General features: G+C 46.3%; 1 protein-coding gene across 3 annotated transcripts; it reads left to right on the top strand.

Annotated features, from left to right (window-relative positions):
- The first annotated feature begins 1765 nt into the window (after nucleotides 1–1765).
- Nucleotides 1766–20740, top strand: usf1 (upstream transcription factor 1). Of its 3 annotated transcripts, XM_080888687.1 has the most exons (11): nucleotides 1766–1997; nucleotides 2666–2727; nucleotides 2838–2887; nucleotides 3695–3807; nucleotides 4024–4137; nucleotides 15312–15465; nucleotides 19081–19168; nucleotides 19266–19324; nucleotides 19400–19494; nucleotides 19570–19698; nucleotides 20041–20740. In XM_080888687.1, the coding sequence occupies exons 2-11, from the start codon at nucleotides 2720–2722 to the stop codon at nucleotides 20128–20130; spliced, it is 900 nt and encodes a 299-aa protein (XP_080744813.1). In that variant the 5' UTR covers nucleotides 1766–1997; nucleotides 2666–2719; the 3' UTR covers nucleotides 20131–20740. The 3 variants fall into 3 exon arrangements, with proteins under 3 accessions (XP_080744813.1, XP_080744814.1, XP_080744812.1); XM_080888688.1 differs by lacking the exon at nucleotides 1766–1997 and having other exon boundaries at nucleotides 2053–2727; nucleotides 19081–19159; XM_080888686.1 differs by lacking the exon at nucleotides 1766–1997 and having other exon boundaries at nucleotides 2063–2727.
- Nucleotides 20741–20760: the final 20 nt, after the last annotated feature.

The following is a 20760-nucleotide window of genomic DNA, read 5'->3' as shown; positions in this document are numbered from 1 at the left end:
GGTCAGTGCTCATACTTATCTGAAACCTGTGAGGAGCAGCACGGCTTGTGCTTTGATTTTAGCATAAATGCACATTTTATATCGCGAGCCAAACAGGAACCACAAAAAAAAGGGCCTTGTTTCATCTGCAGTGACCTAAGATGACTGCCATGAGTAGATTTATTACATATCAAATAAATCTGTGGAAAATTGATCAGATGTCTTTAAAAAAAAAGAAAAAGAAAAAGGTCATGTTGTAATATCATAATTTGACCACTAGGTGATGACAATAACCACGTGAAGTATCAAGGTCTATGAGACGTGGACGTTACGTTTTTTTAATATTATTATTATTTGAAGCCAACGGGAGAAAACGTTTTTATTTGTGTAGGTTTTTTTCATCAAAAGAGCAAGTATCCTGTTTACTACCCGCTCCATCTACAAAAAGGCTTTTGGAGGGTTAGGGATGTAACAGTGACGTGTCCGGTGCTTCTTTCCTTTTCTTTATTTCTTTCGCCAGTCCTCGAGACCTACTGACCTGCAGCGTTTAGATGCATCCTTGTTCCAACACACCTGAATCAAATGAATAGCCGGTTACGAGGCCTTTGATGGCATGCTGAAGATGTGATTCAGCTGTGTGGGAGTAGGGATGCGTCTGAAAGCTGCAGGGCAGTAGCTGGCGATCCCTTCTTTAATGGAGTGGAGTGCTGAGAACAGCTTCTTCTGTTCCAAAAGGCGCTTTTTCGAATCTCTGGGGTTTTGTTGGGATTTCTTTTCTGTTCGTTGTTCCTCCACGCCGACATTAAACACCACAACTTTCACTGAAAGCAGTGTGGCGCTGTAAGCTGGCGACTTCGCCACGGAGGCAGAAGCCTTTAGAAGGCACTTTACCTGCAGGCACACCCGCGCTGGTTTAGCTCAGTGGTTACTTCTCAGCACCTTTGAACCGCTTTACTCTCGTCAGAGGGATCGAACCACGGGCGCTGTCCAGTGTTTTACATCTATTTTTCTTCCACTCACAGTGGAGGAGGAAGTGATTCCTTAAGCTTAACTAGTGTTCCCGGTCACAATTGACCGGTCTGTTTTAGCAGCTCTTAAGTTAGCATAACAAACATTTTTCACCGGGAACACCACAGATTGATTGAACACAAGGTTGATTAAAACACTCAATAAAAGAGGTGATCATCGCCTTTTCAAGTGCATAGTGTGGAAGATATCATAAGGCCTTCAGGCAATCGGATATTTATGAGTGTTTTAAGTTGTAAGTCGGTCAGATATGACACGACAGGACAGACGGCTTTAAAGGGCTCTTTCCCCGCTGCTACCTCCGCGTTAGTTTAGCTCAGTGGTTACTTCTCAGCATCCAAAAGCTCTTCCAGCCTTCGTCAGAGGGTTCGAACCACGGGCGCTGTCTAGCGCTTTTACCTCGCCTGGCCCGAGCACTCATATTTTTTTTCGTTTGAACACGTTCATAATGCATCACGCTTAGTATTACATCGAGTAATAACTACAAGAATAATAATAATAATAATGCATTTTTATTGCAACTAAAACGGCATTTCCGCCAGAATACTGGAGACCCATGTTGATTTCTGTCATTGTTTATTTTGAATGTTGACCCTCTGCGGATGTAGTGAAGTCATTGAAAGATAAAGGCAACACTGAAGTGACCGAGGGACACCCCACAGACGCCTCCACACGCTCTGGACATCCGAGCTGAACAGTGAACCCTCCTGGCCGCAGAGCACACACTTTCAGGTTACCTGTGTCAAGCTGGTACGCGTTAGGGCTTCCGTGAGGTCCTCTTTCGTGAATGCAGTCAAATGTACCAATTTACTCTGAATAGTGACGCAAGTATATATTTGGAAGTTGTGTAACATAGACTCATTTTTAACGGAAGTGTAGTTATTTGTATATTGTTGCTGTTACTGATCTGGAAGCAGCCGACTTGATCTCCTGTGGCGCATGCGTAAAGCTGAAACAGCTCTGTTGACAAATATCGGAGGAGGGACCACTGTGTAAGTAGATCTTTGTTCAGTCTGGAATATCTTGGCCATCATTTAGAACTAAGCGCATAATTTGGACATTAGAATGTTTTTTATAAAAACGTCGTCTTTATTAGCGAGGGCAGACACTGTTTTCACCGAGGCAGCAGGAAGAGGAGTGCTTTGTTAAACATCTGCAAAAACCGCTGGGGCCGTACGGTAATGTAACAGAAAAGACAGGATCCTCGTCGAGTCGCAACGAGACATTAGATTTCCGCCAGAACTGTCAAATTAAAAGCGCTGATTTGGCGCACACGTCGAAACTTCTCTCAGTCATAGCAGTAAAATACAAATATAAGCTAGATATAACGTGCTATAGTGTTAAAGGTAACACTGACTACAACAGACACCGACGTTGAACACTTCAGTGACTTGCCTTGTTTGCTGCCACCAGTGTTGATGCTTTAACTTTGAAGGCGACATCTGCTCGTTTCCTGCGCACAGACCGTGACGTTCGCACGGTTTCTGCTCCTTCGGCATTAACTGCTAGCTACCGCCAACGTTTTTCTAATGTCGTTTTAGCTGCAATCTCCCGCTTTAAGCGTGTGTTCGCTCAAACGACACCATATCGACACACGATATTTTATAGTCGTGAGCAAAGTTTGTCCCACGTCTTTGTCAAACTCATGAACTTGTTTCAGTCTGGCTGTGGGAGCGAGTGAAGGCGGTCTCCTCGTCCAAGAGCTTCCCGAGCAATGAAGAGGTGAGTGGGGCGTTTAAATGCGCCATTGTTGCAGTTACGACAAAGTCAAGGACTTGTATTTAACAGGGGAATGAGCTAATTTATGTATCCTCTGTTTCCAACGTGCGAAGTCAGCAGAAAAGCCCTGAACAAGACGGCACTGTTACCGTCAACGAGGAAGGTAAAGAAAAAAAGCTGTGTGTGTGTGTGTGTCACTGCCTTTAAAGTTTCCTATTAACACTGTACTAACGGACTGCCGTGGTACTTCTATGTACTTTAAACAGTCCGATGCAGACTCGGCCGGTTCTGCCTGAGAGTACAGTTGAGTTGATGGGACTTGGAGTCTCCTTTGTCCTGCTGCTGACAAAGATACAGTCAGTATCTCCCAACTGAAAGCAGACCGAGCTTTCATTTTGACAGTTATGATGAGTTACACAGCTATGTGGCCAGCTGGCTAGATATCTCGTCCTCACCAGCAGTTATTAAGTGAAACTGCTTCATTATTCATTAAGAGCCGATCAAACAGGCAGGCACACACGTATTTTCACTGCTGGCACATGGCTATGGATACAAGGAGCTTTTAGGTTGGAGGAGGTGAAGGAAGTGAGTTTCCTTTTTTACACACAGATTTGTGGAGAAGCTTAATATTTAGCTAGCTGGTTAACCTGAATTCCATGTGATTGTAGCTGTGTAGTTTATCTTAAATAAGGGTGATTCCAGGATACACTGAAAGACAAAGAGGGATGACACTAATAATGGATTAATAAAGGAGTGACTTCAGCTGACCTGGAGCGACATGATTGTGTTGTTACTATAACATTTCCTTTAAGTCTTTGCAGTTTTGTAATCTTCCAGAGCATATCTGGTTGTGTGGGACAGCCAAATCATAAGTAACACAGTTTCAGTCTTTTTAAACTGCTGCTGTGTCCTCAGACTTATTTCTGATGGTTCTAGGGCTGTCTTACATTTTATACGTTTGCTTCTTCAGGGTCCGTAGCTACCGCTGAGGATCCAGCAGCTATTGCTACTATTCAGTCTGCTGCCACCTTTACTGACCAACCCATCAAATATCTGTTCAAGACAGAAGGAGCGGGTGGACAGGTAGGACAGAGTGCTGAGAGGAAGGACTTTCTTTCATTCTGTCACTGTTTGCCTGTTTGTTTTCTGACACTTCTAATTTGAATGTAGTTCACCTAAGCACAAATGCACAGGTTCCAGCTTAGAAGTTCAGGTAGATTGGAGTGTTCTCCTGAGGTTTACCTGTCATCTCAGAGGTAATGAGACATCAAGCACTCAGTGTAATGTGTTGTGTTGCAGGTGACCTACAGAGTGATCCAGGTGGCAGATGGCCAGTTGGAGGGTCAGACAGACGGAGCTGCAGCGGTCAGCCTGGTCGCCGGTTTCCCCGCAACCACTCAGACTGTCACACAGGTGCCAACAATAACTGACAGCTAACTGTAATCTTAGGAGGTTGGAAGAAAAAGGTGTCGTAAACCATTGCCTCTGTTCAAGGATGGTCCTTCACACTGCACATGGATGGCTTCTTACAGTTCTCTTTCAAACCATCTGTCTTCTCTGTCCAAAATGTGAACGCTGGCATCCTCAACAGAGTGACCTTTGACCTTTAGATGCAGATGTACAGCTGAGTCTCGTCCGGTCGAGGTGGCTCTTCTGTGTTGTGCCATGTGTTTTTGGAGTGGGTGTTTATGATGAGTTACACAGCCATGTGGCCAGCTGGCTCGATATCTAGCCAGTGTAGAGTACTGAGCATTAGAGCAGGGCGATATGACCAAAAATATTTATCACGATATACATTTGAAAATTTGCGATAACGATATAATTGACACTAGACAAAATACTTTACAACTCCTCAACTTTATTAGTGCAAAAAAAACATCAATGTATTTTCACTTAAACAAGCAGCTGTTTTTTATGTGCATTAAAGTTATATAAAAATGTAACAGTGCAAATTCCTCGCTGACAGTTTAACCAAAAGGCATTTCAGTGTAAACTGGCCGACATATCCTCAGCATAACCATATATAATATGCACAAAACTTAAAAAGAGGTTAAACACACACAGTACGGTAATATTATGTTGAAGCACAGTACGTATCACTCCGCGAGGCTCCGCCTACGATAGCCGCAATGCTCCGACAATCTATCAAGCGGTGCGGCTTCGTAGCTTAGCAAAGTCGTACTGAAACATTTGACAGATTTTCGAGCGCCGTGCACATAAAATCGTTTCGAGGTCAGTAAACACAACCAGAGGTCATACATAAGGCACACGGGATTATAAGGGGCGCTGTCGACTTTCAGAGAAATCAAAGGATTGATTTTAAGTGCCCCGTATTTTCCAAAAAAAACACGGTAATAACAACGGCCCGCTAGCATGCTCCACCAAAAATAGTGCTTTGTTGTGTATCTGACGGACGAAGCTAAACACCTCACCCCTGGCGTCGTTGCCCACCTCTCAAGGTTAAATACACGTAGACATTGAGGGCTAGCAGGAGGGACTATGCGCTTACCTGCTGCTCTCTGGCAGGTAGCTCCATGCCCTCCTGGGTTTTAAATGCACCTTAGAACACACATGCATCAACACTACAATGAGCGGGTGGAGGGAGGTTTGGAGTCTTCTCCCACCCCCATTCTCTGCGACTTGCTGGAGCGGGGGGGCCAGGAGGAGGAGTTTGCCCTCCGACTGGGGTCTGGAATGTGGGGTCTCCCTGCTGCTGCGGAGTTGGGGCGGTCTGCTTCTCTCCACCCCAGGGAAAAGGGTCACACCACCTGGGTCTGGGTGCAGTTCCCCCCTCCAGGGGCAAGGGTACCTAGACCCGGTTCGTAGAGTACGCTTGGGGAGTGTGATCGTGTGTACAGCGTCTCTTTATGTCTGTCTCCACGTTGGTTGAGTGTGGAGTAAGTGTATATGAGAGCATGAGGGAGGGATGGATGTTTGTATCTGTGTGTGCCTGTATGTCTGTGTCTATATGTCAGGTTGGGTATCATACGTCACCTCTCTGGGGACATCTCAGGCCCTCCAAGGTTTGGAGGCCTATCTCCCCCTACCACCACTTCCCCTGCCGGTGGCGGACTCCCTCAGACATCGGTGCGTTGGTGGTTCTTTGTGTCCGGGGATGGGCGTCCAGGTACCCACCGGCTCACTCCTTGGTGGCCGCTTATCGGGGCCTGGAGCCTGGGGCTCGCTCGGGCCACTTCGGAGGTGGGGTGCCCCCGGCCTCTCGGCCTGGGGCTCGGTCACTCAGGCACGGCTGGCTGCCGGCGGAGCTCACGGGCGCGTCACTGCAACTCCCCCTGGCTTCTGCTCCGTGGCTGCTGAGTGAGCCCTCATCTGGGACTCTCCTCAGCTCTTTCTGGGACAGTGGCGCGGCTGCCCCTCTGTTGGTCTTCCTTGGTCTCTTGTGTTCTGGGGGCCTCTGGATGTCTGGAGTTTTGATCTCCTCCATACCTGCTTCATGCCCTGGAGGACGGGGCTGTGGCCCCCCCACACCCTCTAGCAGATCATTACATGAAGGAACCTTTTAAAAACAAGCGCGTCCATGCTCACAGGTGTACACACGGGTGATCACACCCACAAACTACACCCTTTTTGGCTCCTACCTCAAAGCACACTGTGTTCTGTTGATCTTACGTGCTGCACAATAATGTTCAATTTTTAGTATTTACTGTCATATTCCCATAGATCATCGTGATGTTGTTCATTGTATTGCTCTCGTTTTCTTCTGCTTGTTTTCTTTTTTCTTTCTTAACAGGTGATCCAGGTGATTGATAGATGGATTTTTTTTTGTGCCTCTTCCCCGCTGTTTTTCTTTCCCTCTTCCTTTCTCCCTTTTCTTTTCCTCATTCAAGTCTGTCCCATATCTAGCAAGTGAAAATAAAAAATTTATAAAATAAACAATAAAAGGTGAATCAAATAGACCATTACGGCAAGGCTGGGATGGTCAATTTGGTAAAGTAAATCCGTTGGGCATCTTTCTTTGCCTTTAGACAACAATTCTGATGGCAAAAGAGCCAAACGGGACAGGCAAAAAACAAAACAAAACACACTGACAGCCAACTGAATAAGAATACCGTTCTAGTAGAGCTGGGCGATATAAGATTTCTTCATGTCACGATATGTTTTTTTCATTTCAGGCGATAACGATATCTATCACGATATAAGCCAAATAACTATATTTGTAAGATTTAAATGTGCCGTTGCTCACAAGTAAAATGTGAAATAATCAGCAGCTTGTTTTTATTTAAATATTTATTTCCCATAATAAGTTCAACAGGGTAGATGTACTTAAGGAACATGAGACTTTTTCAGATAAATAAAGGCAAATATTGCAAACTACACAAAAGGCAGCCGCTAAAGCGTTTAAGTTTCAAAACAGAACAAACGAAACAGACTAAATTGTCAATTCCACTTAGAAACAAAATATTAATTCTAAACATAAATCTTAGTTTGTTTTACAGAAGAACAGACAAAACTGACTAACTTTTGTCAATATCAAATAAACTGAGAACTAAAAGGAAATTCTCAATCTCTCCTTGTTGTATAGCTGAGCTTTTCAAACAGTTTTAACAGTTACTTTAGTCTGACAAAAGCCGAATGACGAATCAGCGCTTCCAGTCAGAGACTGAGCTGCACCGCTTTATTGTATTTCCAGACTTGCTTTCGGCACAATTACAGTGCAGCTACTCTGTTTTTTGTCAGACTTGAAATAGCAGAAATACCTTCACACTACAGAACTTCTATGGCTCTTCCGTTCGACAATCTCTCCGGCGTTGGAACCATCATCTGTTTTCTCTTTGGTAACCTTCGGTCACGCTCTCGGTTGATGTTTCTCTAGTCGACGCACTCATTTCTTCCATTACCCGGGCGGCACGGCGGCTGGCTGCTTCCCAAACAAAGACACATGTGCGGCTTGGCACGTGTGCTGTACGTAACAAGTCACATCACGTGACGTGCCGCTGCGGCTGTGATTGGTTCGGCTCTCATCCATCCATCCATCCATCCATCCATCCATCCATCTTCATCCGCTTTGTCCGGGGCCGGGTCGCGGGGGCAGCAGCCTAAGCAAAGAGGCCCAGACCTCCATCTCCCCAGCCACCTCCTCCAGCTTATCCGGGGGAATACCAAGGCGTTCCCAGGCCAGCCGAGAGATATAATCTCTCCAGCGTGTCCTGGGTCTGCCCCGGGGCCTCCTCCCGGTGGGACATGCCCAGAACACCTCACCCAGGAGGCGCCCAGGGGGCATCCTTGTCAGATGCCCGAACCACCTCAGCTGGCTCCTTTCGATGTGGAGCAGCAGCTGCTCTACTCTGAGCCCCTCCCGGATGGCCGAACTTCTCACCCTATCTCTAAGGGAGAGGCCAGCCACCCTTCGGAGGAACCTCATTTCTGCCGCTTGTATCCGCGATCTCGTTCTTTCGGTCACTACCCACAGCTCGTGGCCATAGGTGAGGGTAGGGACGTAGATCGACCGGTAAATTGAGAGCTTCGCTTTTACACTCAGCTCCCTCTTCACCACGACGGACCGGTGCAGCGTCCGCATTACTGCAGCTGCAGCCCCAATCCGTCTGTCGATCTCCGGCTCCCTTCTCCCATCACTCGCAAACAAGACCCCGAGATACTTGAACTCCTCCACTTGGGGCAGGAACTCATCCCCGACCCGGAGTGGGCACTCCACCCTTTTCCGGCTGAGAACCATGGCCTCAGATTTGGAGGTGCTGATCCTCATTCCCGCTGCTTCACACTCGGCTGCGAACCGCTCCAGTGCGAGCTGGAGGCCCTCACCCGATGAAGCCAACAGAACCACATCATCTGCAAAAATCAGAGATGAGATTCTGAGGCCACCAAAGTGAAAGCCCTCCGCCACTTGGCTGCGCCTAGAAATCCTGTCCATAAAAATTATGAACAGAACCGGAGACAAAGGGCAGCCCTGGCGGAGCCCATCACCCACCGGGAACGAGTCCGACTTATTGCCGGCAATGCGAACCAAGCTCTTGCAACGGTTGTATAGGGATCGAATGGCCCGTAGCAATGGGCCAGACACCCCATACTCCCGCAACACCTCCCACAGGACACCTCGAGGGACACGGTCGAATGCCTTCTCCAAGTCCACAAAACACATGTAGACTGGTTGGGCAAACTCCCATGCACCCTCAAGTATCCTGGAGAGGATAAAGAGCTGGTCCAGTGTTCCGCGACCAGGACGAAAACCGCATTGTTCCTCCTGTATCCGAGGTTCGACTAGCGGACGAACTCTCCTTTCCAGCACCCTGGCATAGACTTTCCCAGGGAGGCTGAGGAGTGTGATCCCCCTGTAGTTGGAACAGGCTCTGCGCTACTTAATTTGGATTGGCTGTTCTTTTTTTTTTTCCTTTTTTTTCTTTTTAAGAGGACGAGCGGTGAGGTCTATCGCAATAGTTTAATTTTTCTATCGAGAAAAAGTTATTTCGCAATACATGTTGTTATCGTTCTATCGCCCAGCTCTACGTTCTAGTATTTCCAAAGGTGGTTAAACATGCAAACACATTCTGCATGTTAAAATATAAATCTCTAAACTCCCTTCATACACTTTTACATTTAGTTAAAAAAAAAAAAAAACAAGTTGCCTCCCAGAACATTTCTGACTTATTTAAACATTTTTCCAAAAAGGTATTTAGTTTTCATCTCCCTGTCTTAAGTCAGAAAACATTAACTTGCTCTGCTCCAGAGGCAGACAGGGGAGAACTGAAGCATTTGCAGCACTCGGTCACTTTATGGCTGCAGGCTTTAATAATAATAATGGATTGCATTTATCCCCAGCGCCATCCGCCCCTCTGGCCAACACCAGTAGGTGAAGTGTCTTGCCCAAGGACACAACAACCAAGACAGACAGAGCTGGGGATCGAACCGGCAACTTTCTGGTTACCTCAATACTTGAAATGTGCAATTCACTTGTATTTTTATTTTTATTCCTATTTATTCTATTTATCCCCTTCATATAATTTATTTATTATTGTCTCTGTATTTATAGGTGTGTGTATGTGTGTGTGTATGTATGTGTGTGTGTGTATGTATATATATATATATATATATATATATATATATATAAAAACACCCAGCACGCCCCTGCGGGCGGTTTATCCTTCAAGCTCGGGTCCTCTACCAGAGGCCTGGGAGCTTGAGGGTCCTGCGCAGTATCTTAGCTGTTCCCAGGACTGCGCTCTTCTGGACAGAGATCTCCGATGTTGTTCCCGGGATCTGCTGGAGCCACTCGCCTAGCTTGGGAGTCACCGCACCTAGTGCTCCGATTACCACGGGGACCACCGTTACCTTCACCCTCCACATCCTCTCGAGCTCTTCTCTGAGCCCTTGGTATTTCTCCAGCTTCTCGTGTTCCTTCTTCCTGATATTGCTGTCATTCGGAACCGCTACATCGATCACTACGGCCGTCTTCTTCTGTTTGTCTACCACCACTATGTCCGGTTGGTTAGCCACCACCATTTTGTCCGTCTGTATCTGGAAGTCCCACAGGATCTTAGCTCGGTCATTCTCCACCACCCTTGGGGGCATCTCCCATTTTGACCTCGGGACTTCCAGGTTATACTCGGCACAGATGTTCCTGTACACTATGCCGGCCACTTGGTTATGGCGTTCCATGTATGCCTTTGCCTGCTAGCATCTTGCACCCTGCTGTTATGTGCTGGATTGTCTCTGGGGCATCTTTACACAGCCTGCACCTGGGGTCTTGCCTGGTGTGATAGACCCCAGCCTCTATGGATCTTGTACTCAGAGCTTGTTCTTGTGCTGCCATGATTAGTGCCTCTGTGCTGTCTTTCAGTCCAGCTTTGTCCAGCCACTGGTAGGATTTCTGGATATCAGCCACCTCCTCTATCTGCCGGTGGTACATACCGTGCAGGGGCCTGTCCTTCCATGATGGTTCCTCGTCTCCCTCCTCTTTCTTGGGTTTCTGCTGCCTGAGGTATTCACTGAGCACTCGGTCAGTTGGGGCCATCTTCCCAATGTATTCTTGGATGTTCGTTGTCTCATCCTGGACTGTGGTGCTGACACTCACCAGTCCCCGGCCCCCTTCCTTCCGCTTAGCGTACAGCCTCAGGGTGCTGGACTTGGGGTGAAACCCTCCATGCATGGTAAGGAGCTTTCTTGTCTTTATGTCAGTGGCTTCTATCTCCTCCTTTGGCCAGCCTATTACCCCAGCAGGGTACCTGATCACGGGCAGGGCGTACGTGTTGATGGCCCGGATCTTGTTCTTACCATTCAGCTGACTCCTCAGGACTTGCCTGACCCTCTGCAGGTACTTGGTGGTTGCAGCTTTTCTAGCGGCCTCTTCATGGTTCCCATTCGCCTGTGGGATCCCCAAGTACTTGTAACTGTCCTCTATGTCTGCAATGTTGCCTTCTGGTAGTTCAATCCCCTCAGTTCTGACTACCTTCCCTCTCTTTGTTACCATCCGACTACACTTCTCCAGTCCGAACGACATTCCAATGTCATTGCTGTATAGCCTGGTAGTGTGGATCAGTGAATCGATGTCTCGTTCACTCTTGGCATACAGCTTGATGTCATCCATGTACAGGAGGTGGCTGACAACTGCTCCGTTCCGTAGTCGGTATCCGTAGCCAGTCTTGTTAATGATCTCACTGAGGGGGTTCAGGCCTATGCAGAACAGCAGTGGGGACAGAGCATCTCCTTGGTAGATCCCGCACTTGATGGTGACTTGTGCTATGGGCTTGGATTTGGCCTCTAGTGTTGTACATAACATCCCCATTGAGTTCCTGATGAAGGCTCTTAGGGTCCCATTGATCTTGTACAATTCTAGGCATTCCAGTATCCAGCTGTGGGGCATTGAGTCATAGGCCTCTTGTAATCAATCCAGGCAGTGCACAGCTTGGTCAGTCTGGTCTTGCAGTCTCGGCTGATTGTTCTGTCTACCAGTAGCTGGTGTTTTGCGCCTCTGGTATTCTTGCCAATTCCTTTCTGTGTCCCGCTCATGTATTGACCCATGTGCCTGTTCATCTTAGCCGATATGATGCCTGACAGGAGCTTCCATGTAGTACTGAGGCAGGCACTACGGGCAATACCTACAACCACAATTACCGACACTAACAAGCTGATCTACAATACGGCAGCAGTGATCAGTGAGATGCTTGGTTACAAGTTGAACAGCCACAAGGGGCAGTACCCTCCATGGAGAAGGAGGCTAGAGGGCAAGATCAAAGTAGCACGGAGGGAGGTTAGCCAACTAACGGAGTTGCAGAAAGGTGCGACAAATAAGGTGCCTAAGAAATACAGCAAGCTGTCCATACCTGAGGCCTTGGAAACTGCCAAGCAAAGACTCACAGCCTTGGCCAGCCGCTTGAGGAGGTACACCAGAGAGATAGAAGGCAGGAGAATAAACCAGCTGTTCTCCACAGAACCAGCAAAGGTGTACTCTCAGTGGCAAGGGAACAATAAGAGAACAGCACCACCAAGGCTGGAGACGGAGCAATACTGGAAGAGCATATGGGAGAAGGATGCAACCCATAACGGCAATGCTCAGTGGCTAGTGGATCTGAGGGCAGACCACAGCGACCTCCCTGAACAGGGTCCAGTAACCATCACAGTGGCAGATATCCAAGAAAGGGTCTCCAGTATGAAGAGTTGGACAGCACCAGGGCCCGACATGGTTCACGCCTACTGGCTGAAGAAGCTGACTGCACTCCACGAGCGTCTGGCAGCACAAATGAACCAGCTGCTAGTTAACGAGAGACACCCGGAATGGCTAACTGAAGGCCGGACGGTCCTGATCCCCAAGGACCCCAAGAAGGGACCGGTCCCCTCCAACTACCGACCAATAACCTGCCTCAGTACTACATGGAAGCTCCTGTCAGGCATCATATCGGCTAAGATGAACAGGCACATGGGTCAATACATGAGCGGGACACAGAAAGGAATTGGCAAGAATACCAGAGGTGCAAAACACCAGCTACTGGTAGACAGAACAATCAGCCGAGACTGCAAGACCAGACTGACCAACCTGTGCACTGCCTGGATTGATTACAAGAAGGCCTATGACTCAATGCCCCACAGCTGGATACTGGAATGCCTAGAATTGTACAAGATCAATGGGACCCTAAGAGCCTTCATCAGGAACTCAATGGGGATGTGGCGTACAACACTAGAGGCCAACTCCAAGCCCATAGCACAAGTTACCATCAAGTGCGGGATCTACCAAGGAGATGCTCTGTCCCCACTGCTGTTCTGCATAGGCCTGAACCCCCTCAGTGAGATCATTAACAAGACTGGCTACGGATACCGACTACGGAACGGAGCAGTTGTCAGCCACCTCCTGTACATGGATGACATCAAGCTGTATGCCAAGAGTGAACGAGACATCGATTCACTGATCCACACTACCAGGCTATACAGCAATGACATTGGAATGTCGTTCGGACTGGAGAAGTGTAGTCGGATGGTAACAAAGAGAGGGAAGGTAGTCAGAACTGAGGGGATTGAACTACCAGAAGGCAACATTGCAGACATAGAGGACAGTTACAAGTACCTGGGGATCCCGCAGGCAAATGGGAACCATGAAGAGGCCGCTAGAAAGGCTGCAACCACCAAGTACCTGCAGAGGGTCAGGCAAGTCCTGAGGAGTCAGCTGAATGGTAAGAACAAGATCCGGGCCATCAACACATACGCCCTGCCCGTGATCAGGTACCCTGCTGGGGTAATAGGCTGGCCAAAGGAGGAGATAGAAGCCACTGACATAAAGACAAGAAAGCTCCTGACCATGCATGGAGGGTTTCACCCCAAGTCCAGCACCCTGAGGCTGTACGCTAAGCGGAAGGAAGGGGGCCGGGGACTGGTGAGTGTCAGCACCACAGTCCAGGATGAGACAAGGAACATCCAAGAATACATTGGGAAGATGGCCCCAACTGACCGAGTGCTCAGTGAATACCTCAGGCAGCAGAAACCCAAGAAAGAGGAGGGAGACGAGGAACCATCATGGAAGGACAGGCCCCTGCACGGTATGTACCACCGGCAGATAGAGGAGGTGGCTGATATCCAGAAATCCTACCAGTGGCTGGACAAAGCTGGACTGAAAGACAGCACAGAGGCACTAATCATGGCAGCACAAGAACAAGCTCTGAGTACAAGATCCATAGAGGCTGGGGTCTATCACACCAGGCAAGACCCCAGGTGCAGGCTGTGTAAAGATGCCCCAGAGACAATCCAGCACATAACAGCAGGGTGCAAGATGCTAGCAGGCAAAGGCATACATGGAACGCCATAACCAAGTGGCCGGCATAGTGTACAGGAACATCTGTGCCGAGTATAACCTAGAAGTCCCGAGGTCAAAATGGGAGATGCCCCCAAGGGTGGTGGAGAATGACCGAGCTAAGATCCTGTGGGACTTCCAGATACAGACGGACAAAATGGTGGTGGCTAACCAACCGGACATAGTGGTGGTAGACAAACAGAAGAAGACGGCCGTAGTGATCGATGTAGCGGTTCCGAATGACAGCAATATCAGGAAGAAGGAACACGAGAAGCTGGAGAAATACCAAGGGCTCAGAGAAGAGCTCGAGAGGATGTGGAGGGTGAAGGTAACGGTGGTCCCCGTGGTAATCGGAGCACTAGGTGCGGTGACTCCCAAGCTAGGCGAGTGGCTCCAGCAGATCCCGGGAATAACATCGGAGATCTCTGTCCAGAAGAGCGCAGTCCTGGGAACAGCTAAGATACTGCGCAGGACCCTCAAGCTCCCAGGCCTCTGGTAGAGGACCCGAGCTTGAAGGATAAACCGCCCGCAGGGGCGTGCTGGGTGTTTTTTTTTTTTTGTATATATATATATATGTATATGTATATGTGTGTATATATATAACGTTCTGTAACTGTAACTTCTGTCGGTGCTGTGCTTTTTGGAAACCGAATTTCCCAGAGGAACCCACCCGAGGGATTAATAAGGTTCTATCTTATCTTATCTTATCTTATCTTATCTTATCTTATCTTATCTTATCTTATCTTATCTTATCTTATCTTATCTTATCTTATCTTATCTTATCTTATCTTATCTTATCTTATCTTATCTTATCTTATCTTATCTTATCTTATCTTATCTTATGAGCGTCCCAACCCCTTGAACCACGATCGCCCCGTCGCTTTAAAGGAAACCGTTTGGTTCACTTCCATCTACAGTTTTATTCTGGAGTGTCACTGGGTAGCTCTGCATAATTCAATTCAAAATAATACTAATAACACCCGCCCTGTGGAGGGTCATCCTCTGTCTGAGATCAGCTGCTCGAGCACCCTTACTTCCCTCTCTGATTGGCTGGCCTTTGTATGCAGAGGGTTTGAGCAGGAGGTGGGCGGAGCTTCTGTGCTCAGAGCTGCTGCTGTGGGTGTGAGATAACTGTATCAGGGTTCATTGCTCAGTGACGTAAAAAAACTGAATCATTTAGAGCGTCCTAAAAAGCTAAACTGCTGGCTCACAAAAGAGATGTGTGCTTTGATGAAGTTTCACAGGAGCCTTTATGGCTGTGCCACTGTGTATGTGAGTCACTGAAGTCTGTGGGATTGGATATTTTTCAGTCATATTTACTGTCTTTACTGTTCAGGCCGTCTTCTCACAGTCAGAGGCATTGGAGGGAGATTGCAGCGCTGAGACACAGTACACTTACTACCCTGCCACCATCGCAGATGCCACCACTGGTACCATGGTAACCACCGTGCAGGCATCTGACACGCTTCTGGGCCAGACCACGCCCACAGGTAATCACTGCGTATCCATCAGGCCTGGATGTTTGTGTGCTCTTCAAAAATACGCTGTCACTGCTCTTAGTAAGTTCGTGTAAGACATCCATGAGTCAGAAGTAGGGATGGGTATCGTTTAGGTTTTATCCGATACCGGTGCCAAATCGGTACTTTTGAAACGGTGCCGGTGCTCAAACGGTGCTCAAACCGGTGCTTAAAGAATGGAGAACACAAAATTGGTCCAAAAACCTCTCATGTTCAGCTGGTTTTTCTGTAAAAAGATAACAATGTTAGCCTTTTCTGCAGCTATGGGGCATATATGGTATCACTCTTGGCTGGAAGCAGTGCTTAAACAATGGAAAAAACACAAACTTTGTCCAAAACCTCTCATGTTTAACTGTTTTCCACTTTTTCTTTGGTCATTTTAGCCTTTTTGGCCAGGGTGAAGGTTCATGTAGTTCACCTTACATGCATTAATGTAATAACGTGGTTAGCCTACTCAACGTAAATTACACACGAACAACATTAAGCTACTCACGCAGAGAAGAACGGCTGCTGCTGCATCATCATCCTCATCATTTCTGCTACACTGGCAGGGCTAGGGGCCAGGACTCTCCTCTTCGTGTTTTTGGGGGATGTTGCATAACAGGCAACCCACCCGCAGTAGATGTGCTCGGTGTGAGGTCTCGCAGCAAGCTATCAAATACGGCGCATTTCTGGGCTTTAAAAAAAAACGCTATGCGTCGCCAGGTGTCTCATCGGATTTGAGGTGTTACCTCCTTTGACAGTATCACAGTATCAGCTTAAAGTAGGGCTGCTCAATTAATCGAATTTTAATCACGATTACGATCTGGAATTTCAACGATCATTAAAAATGACTGAGCCGATTATTAGCCCCTCCCTCGTTTATCCGCGACACCTTAAAGGCCGGTCCGTGAAAATATTGTCGGGCATAAACCGTCCGTGGCGCAAAAAAGGTTGGAGACCGCTGATTAAGAGGACCCGAGGGAAGCTCGGAAAGCTAAGCAGAAGTTATTTGGAGAGGAGAGTGACTGCCGTTGGTTGAAAAGAGAGGTAAAAAAAAAAAAAAACTTCAGTGGTGTTGCACACTATTTTATATTATTTTTTAAAGTCATTGTTAACCCTTTAAAGCCGGTCAGAGCAGCACGCTCCGTTCTGTGTAACTATTTTTAAATCCCTGTAGAACCGGAACCGTGTAAGCTAGCGCAATAATTTGTTTTGCATATGAAACTGGAGGAGTTGTACTTACATCTGATGCCATCAGCTTGTCCTCGGTCACGGTTCCCTTCCACATAAAGCTTTGCAAAAACTGCATAAAAAGCTCTTGCAGGAACAAAAACATAATATTCCAGAAACACGCTTTGCCGATCCAATCAGCTGTTCGTAACACTTCCCACAGTGAAACAGACGTCAGCGCGAACTGTCGCATGTCCGCCATTTCCTTTGCCGAAACCGGAAGTGACGTCATTTTCGCGGAAATGTAGTTTTTTACTTGTAGGCCTTAAAAGCCTATACTGGTCATGTTTGACTTTTCTGAATAGTTGCTGGGATGCTTAGAACTCGAATTGCACTGCTGAAAATAGTTTATTTTGATGCACCTGCTGTTTTCTTTGCAAATTTGCATCATAGGATTGTTTTTTCGTTTTTCCTGCAGTATATAAAAATTGGTGTATCTCCAAAATAAAACTATGAAGACACTCAAAATAAATTTCCTGTTGTTGTAAACTATTTTTTGCAACTTTTTTGTATTTAAAGTTTTGAGGGATAAACCTCTTAAATTTCTCCAAGTAATATATGTAAAAAAACAAACAAAAACGATTTTAAATTTTTTTTTGTAGTTTATTGCACTTTTTTGCAATTAATGTAGTTACTATGGACTTAATGCATACATATTATTAAAATATGGGCTATAACAGTTGTATAGCAACTTGAAATGCTCCCACAAATGGCACTACAACATGTAAAAAAATAATATAAGCTCTGGCGGACTTGGTTCTATGGTAGGTCTTAAAGGGTTAAATAAATATCATCAAATAATCGAGATCTCAATTTCAGTGAAAATAATCGTGATTATCATTTTTGCCATAATCGAGCAGCCCTAGCTTAAAGCACTTGTTGCTGCTGAGTTTGCATATTTTGCTGTGAAGTACAGCCAGACTTTGACCGCTTCGCCTTGGACATTTTTAATCTGTAGCTCTGCTCTAAAAGAACGTACGTACCTGGCCCCGCCTACTATCCTCGGAAACGTAAAATGATTGGCTAGAAGTGTATCACAGCTCAGGAAAAAAAAAAGCACCGAAATAAAGCACCGAAATGTGCGCTGCTTTTCGGTCTGGTTACTACCGACACCGGTACCCATCCCTAGTCAGAAGGCTGAAGAGGTCACATTCTTCGTCTTATCCATTATAAAGTGTTTCTCATGTGCAATTACAAAGTAGAAAAATCCAAATCCTCACCTTATTTAAATCTACTGGCCACATTCTCACCATTTTTAGCACGTTTGATTTTCAGACCTCTCAGTCCCATCATGACCACTGGTTCATTTTACTCATGATTACATCATTGTTTTAGTGTGATTTTATTCATGTACTACCCCCAGTGGTAGGCGGTCGACTGGTCTGCGTACAGTGCTGTGGAACATGAATTTGGCCCCTTACCAATTTTAGTTGTTGCATCTTTGTCACACGGAAATGTTTCTGATCATTAAACTAATTTTTATATTGGGCAAAGATAACCAAAGTTTAAAAAAAAATTTTTTTTAAAGATGATTTAATTGTTTATTGGAAAAAACGATATCCAGACCATTCCCCCCTCTCTGAAAAAGTAACTGTCATCACGAATCAACCACAGTCAGACCTGCTCAGTCCAACTATCGAACAGAGCAGCACATGGTGCCACAATCTAAAGAAACAGCTGAGAAACAAAGTCACTGACGTCTGTCAGTCAGGAAGGAGTTATGAAGACGTTTCTAATGATTTGGGAAATCCTTAGAAATGTCTTTATAACTCCTTCCTGTGTACACTGAGAGCCATCATCCATGGATGGAGAAAGCTATGCTTCCCAGGAGATGCTGGCTCTTCAGATCAACCCAAGAGTGACTCATCCAGGAGCTCACAAAAGACCCAGAAATCCACCTGAACAACTGCAGGCCTCACTTGTCTCAGTTAAGGTCAAAGTTCATGATTGAACAATAAAAAACAGTGCTGAGCAAAAAGGTCTGGATAGACTTTTCTCTTCATAAATGACATTATCCTTTAGAAACTGCTTTTTGTATTTACTCTGGTTATTTTTGTCTAATATACAAAAATAGAATAAATCATGAAGAGGCGAGAACTTTTTCAGAGTGCTGCATATGCAGAGCGAGGCAGTGAGAGACACTGCGGACTTCTTTCATTTCCTGCTGAGCAGTACCAGTCCACTGGTCTTCACTCATAACTTCATTAACTTCCCCAAAGTTGAACAATCAGCATTTTGACATCCAGCACACACGTGAAACTTCCAGGGAGCAAAGATAACAAGACGCAGCAGTCTGCAGCAGTCACATCGTTTTCTGTTTGAAAAGCATGAATCTGGTTACACCGGTCCTCTGAATCTGGCTTTATTGATTTACAGGACAGCTTTATGTGATGATGTCACCACAGGAGGTTTTGACGGGGTCCAATCAAAGGACGATTGCACCTCGAACTCAGCCGTACATTGCGTAATTCCATCTCACGTCTCCAGAATTAGAGCACTTGATATTTAACTTCCCAGTTAGCTGAAGCAGCTCAGTATCTTTGTTGTTACGTGTTTTCTAGGAAGCAGGACGCTCCACGGGCCTCCAGAGATGAGAAACGGCGAGCCCAGCACAACGAAGGTGAGCGCAGACATGCAGCGGTAGCTTGATCTGGCTGTTGTGACAGTGTAAATAAGCGAAATGTTTCACCGACAGTTGAGCGGAGGCGCCGGGACAAGATCAACAACTGGATCGTGCAGCTGTCAAAGGCCATTCCAGACTGTAACGTCGACTACACCAAGACGGGACAGGTGAGCGTTCAGGTACACGGTGGCTTCCAGCCCATTTGAGTAGAAGCTGAAGCTTTATCGTAACTCCTGTTTCAGAGTAAAGGGGGGATCTTGTCCAAAGCCTGCGAGTACATAAAGGAGCTGCGACAGAGCAACCTGAAGCTTGGGGAGGACGTTGGCGTTCTGGATCGTCTAAGAGTTGACAACCAGCTACTGAGACAGGAGGTGTGTCTGCTTCAAGACTAAAGCTGCCCAGCGCCCCAGTAACTTGTAGCTGCTTTGTAACATTCACCTGAAGTTTGAACCAGGACTGCTTCCATTCCAACTGTATATAATACTTCATTTGATCAATGTCCACATGTCCCACAGAATGGCAGGCTGCACTTTCTGAAAGGCTTTAAGACGACGTGAATACATCTAATTACTGCTCCATTTTCTCATGATTTATTAGTTTCCACTGTAACCCCTATCAAAATACAGTCGTCATAAAGTCATGGTGTTTTATTCCAGATGCAAGGGTAAGCCGTTTATTCATGCCTGCTGCATTTCTGCTGTGTACTTGCTCAGGTGGAAGACTGGAAGTCCAAGAATCAGATCCTGAGGAACCTCTTGCGACAGCACGGCATTGTGGGATCGTCCAGCACAGAGCCTCAGTGAGAACCCTGCAGTGATCAAACACGTGGGCCAAAGGAGTACTTGAAATGCTTTGGAGATACTTCATTTGTGATCAGTGTGCATGAAACAGGGGAAAGAAGTGAATATTGTCATTAATATTCAAATCCAACTTCTTTGCTAAATGACATCTTTAAATGTTGTTTTCCGAGCTTTTTACAGCATTCTTTTATCTACAGTACAATCATCATATTGATTTAGCGAAGCCCTCATTTAACGCCTCCCTGCACAAACATTATGATTGTTCATTATCGTTAGCCTCCAGTACAGTAAGCTCACTTTTCTTTCCTTTCTGTGTCCGTGTATCACACACACTCATTCATATGTTCACATTGTTTATCACTTTGATCAGTCGATGCTATGAGTTTGTCATCCAAGAGTCTGACTCTTTGCTTTGTATTTTTAATGTGTCATGAAGCCTCACTGGGGACATTTATTACATTGCAACAATGTAACTAACTAAATAAATTGGAGGGGGGGGGGCATTGCATAGTAGGTAGGTTATGTATGTCTTTATAATAAAAACAAATATTATGCTACATGTCACGAGCCGCTCTCAGCTGTGATTAATAAAGCTTATGAACTGGTTAAAAGACTTTAGAAAAGCCATTTCCT

The sequence above is a fragment of the Rhamphochromis sp. 'chilingali' genome (assembly GCF_963969265.1).
Source record: "Rhamphochromis sp. 'chilingali' genome assembly, chromosome: 8".
Classification (NCBI taxonomy): domain Eukaryota; kingdom Metazoa; phylum Chordata; class Actinopteri; order Cichliformes; family Cichlidae; genus Rhamphochromis; species Rhamphochromis sp. 'chilingali'.
This window is presented reverse-complemented; position numbering and strand designations above follow the sequence as displayed.

Bases quoted from the DNA above. Each gene is read 5' to 3' on its own strand.
- usf1 (XM_080888687.1), top strand. The intron at 2,888-3,694 runs GTAAAGAAAAAA...TTGCTTCTTCAG, and splicing joins TGTTACCGTCAACGAGGAAG to GGTCCGTAGCTACCGCTGAG. The intron at 4,138-15,311 runs GTGCCAACAATA...TTTACTGTTCAG, and splicing joins CCACTCAGACTGTCACACAG to GCCGTCTTCTCACAGTCAGA.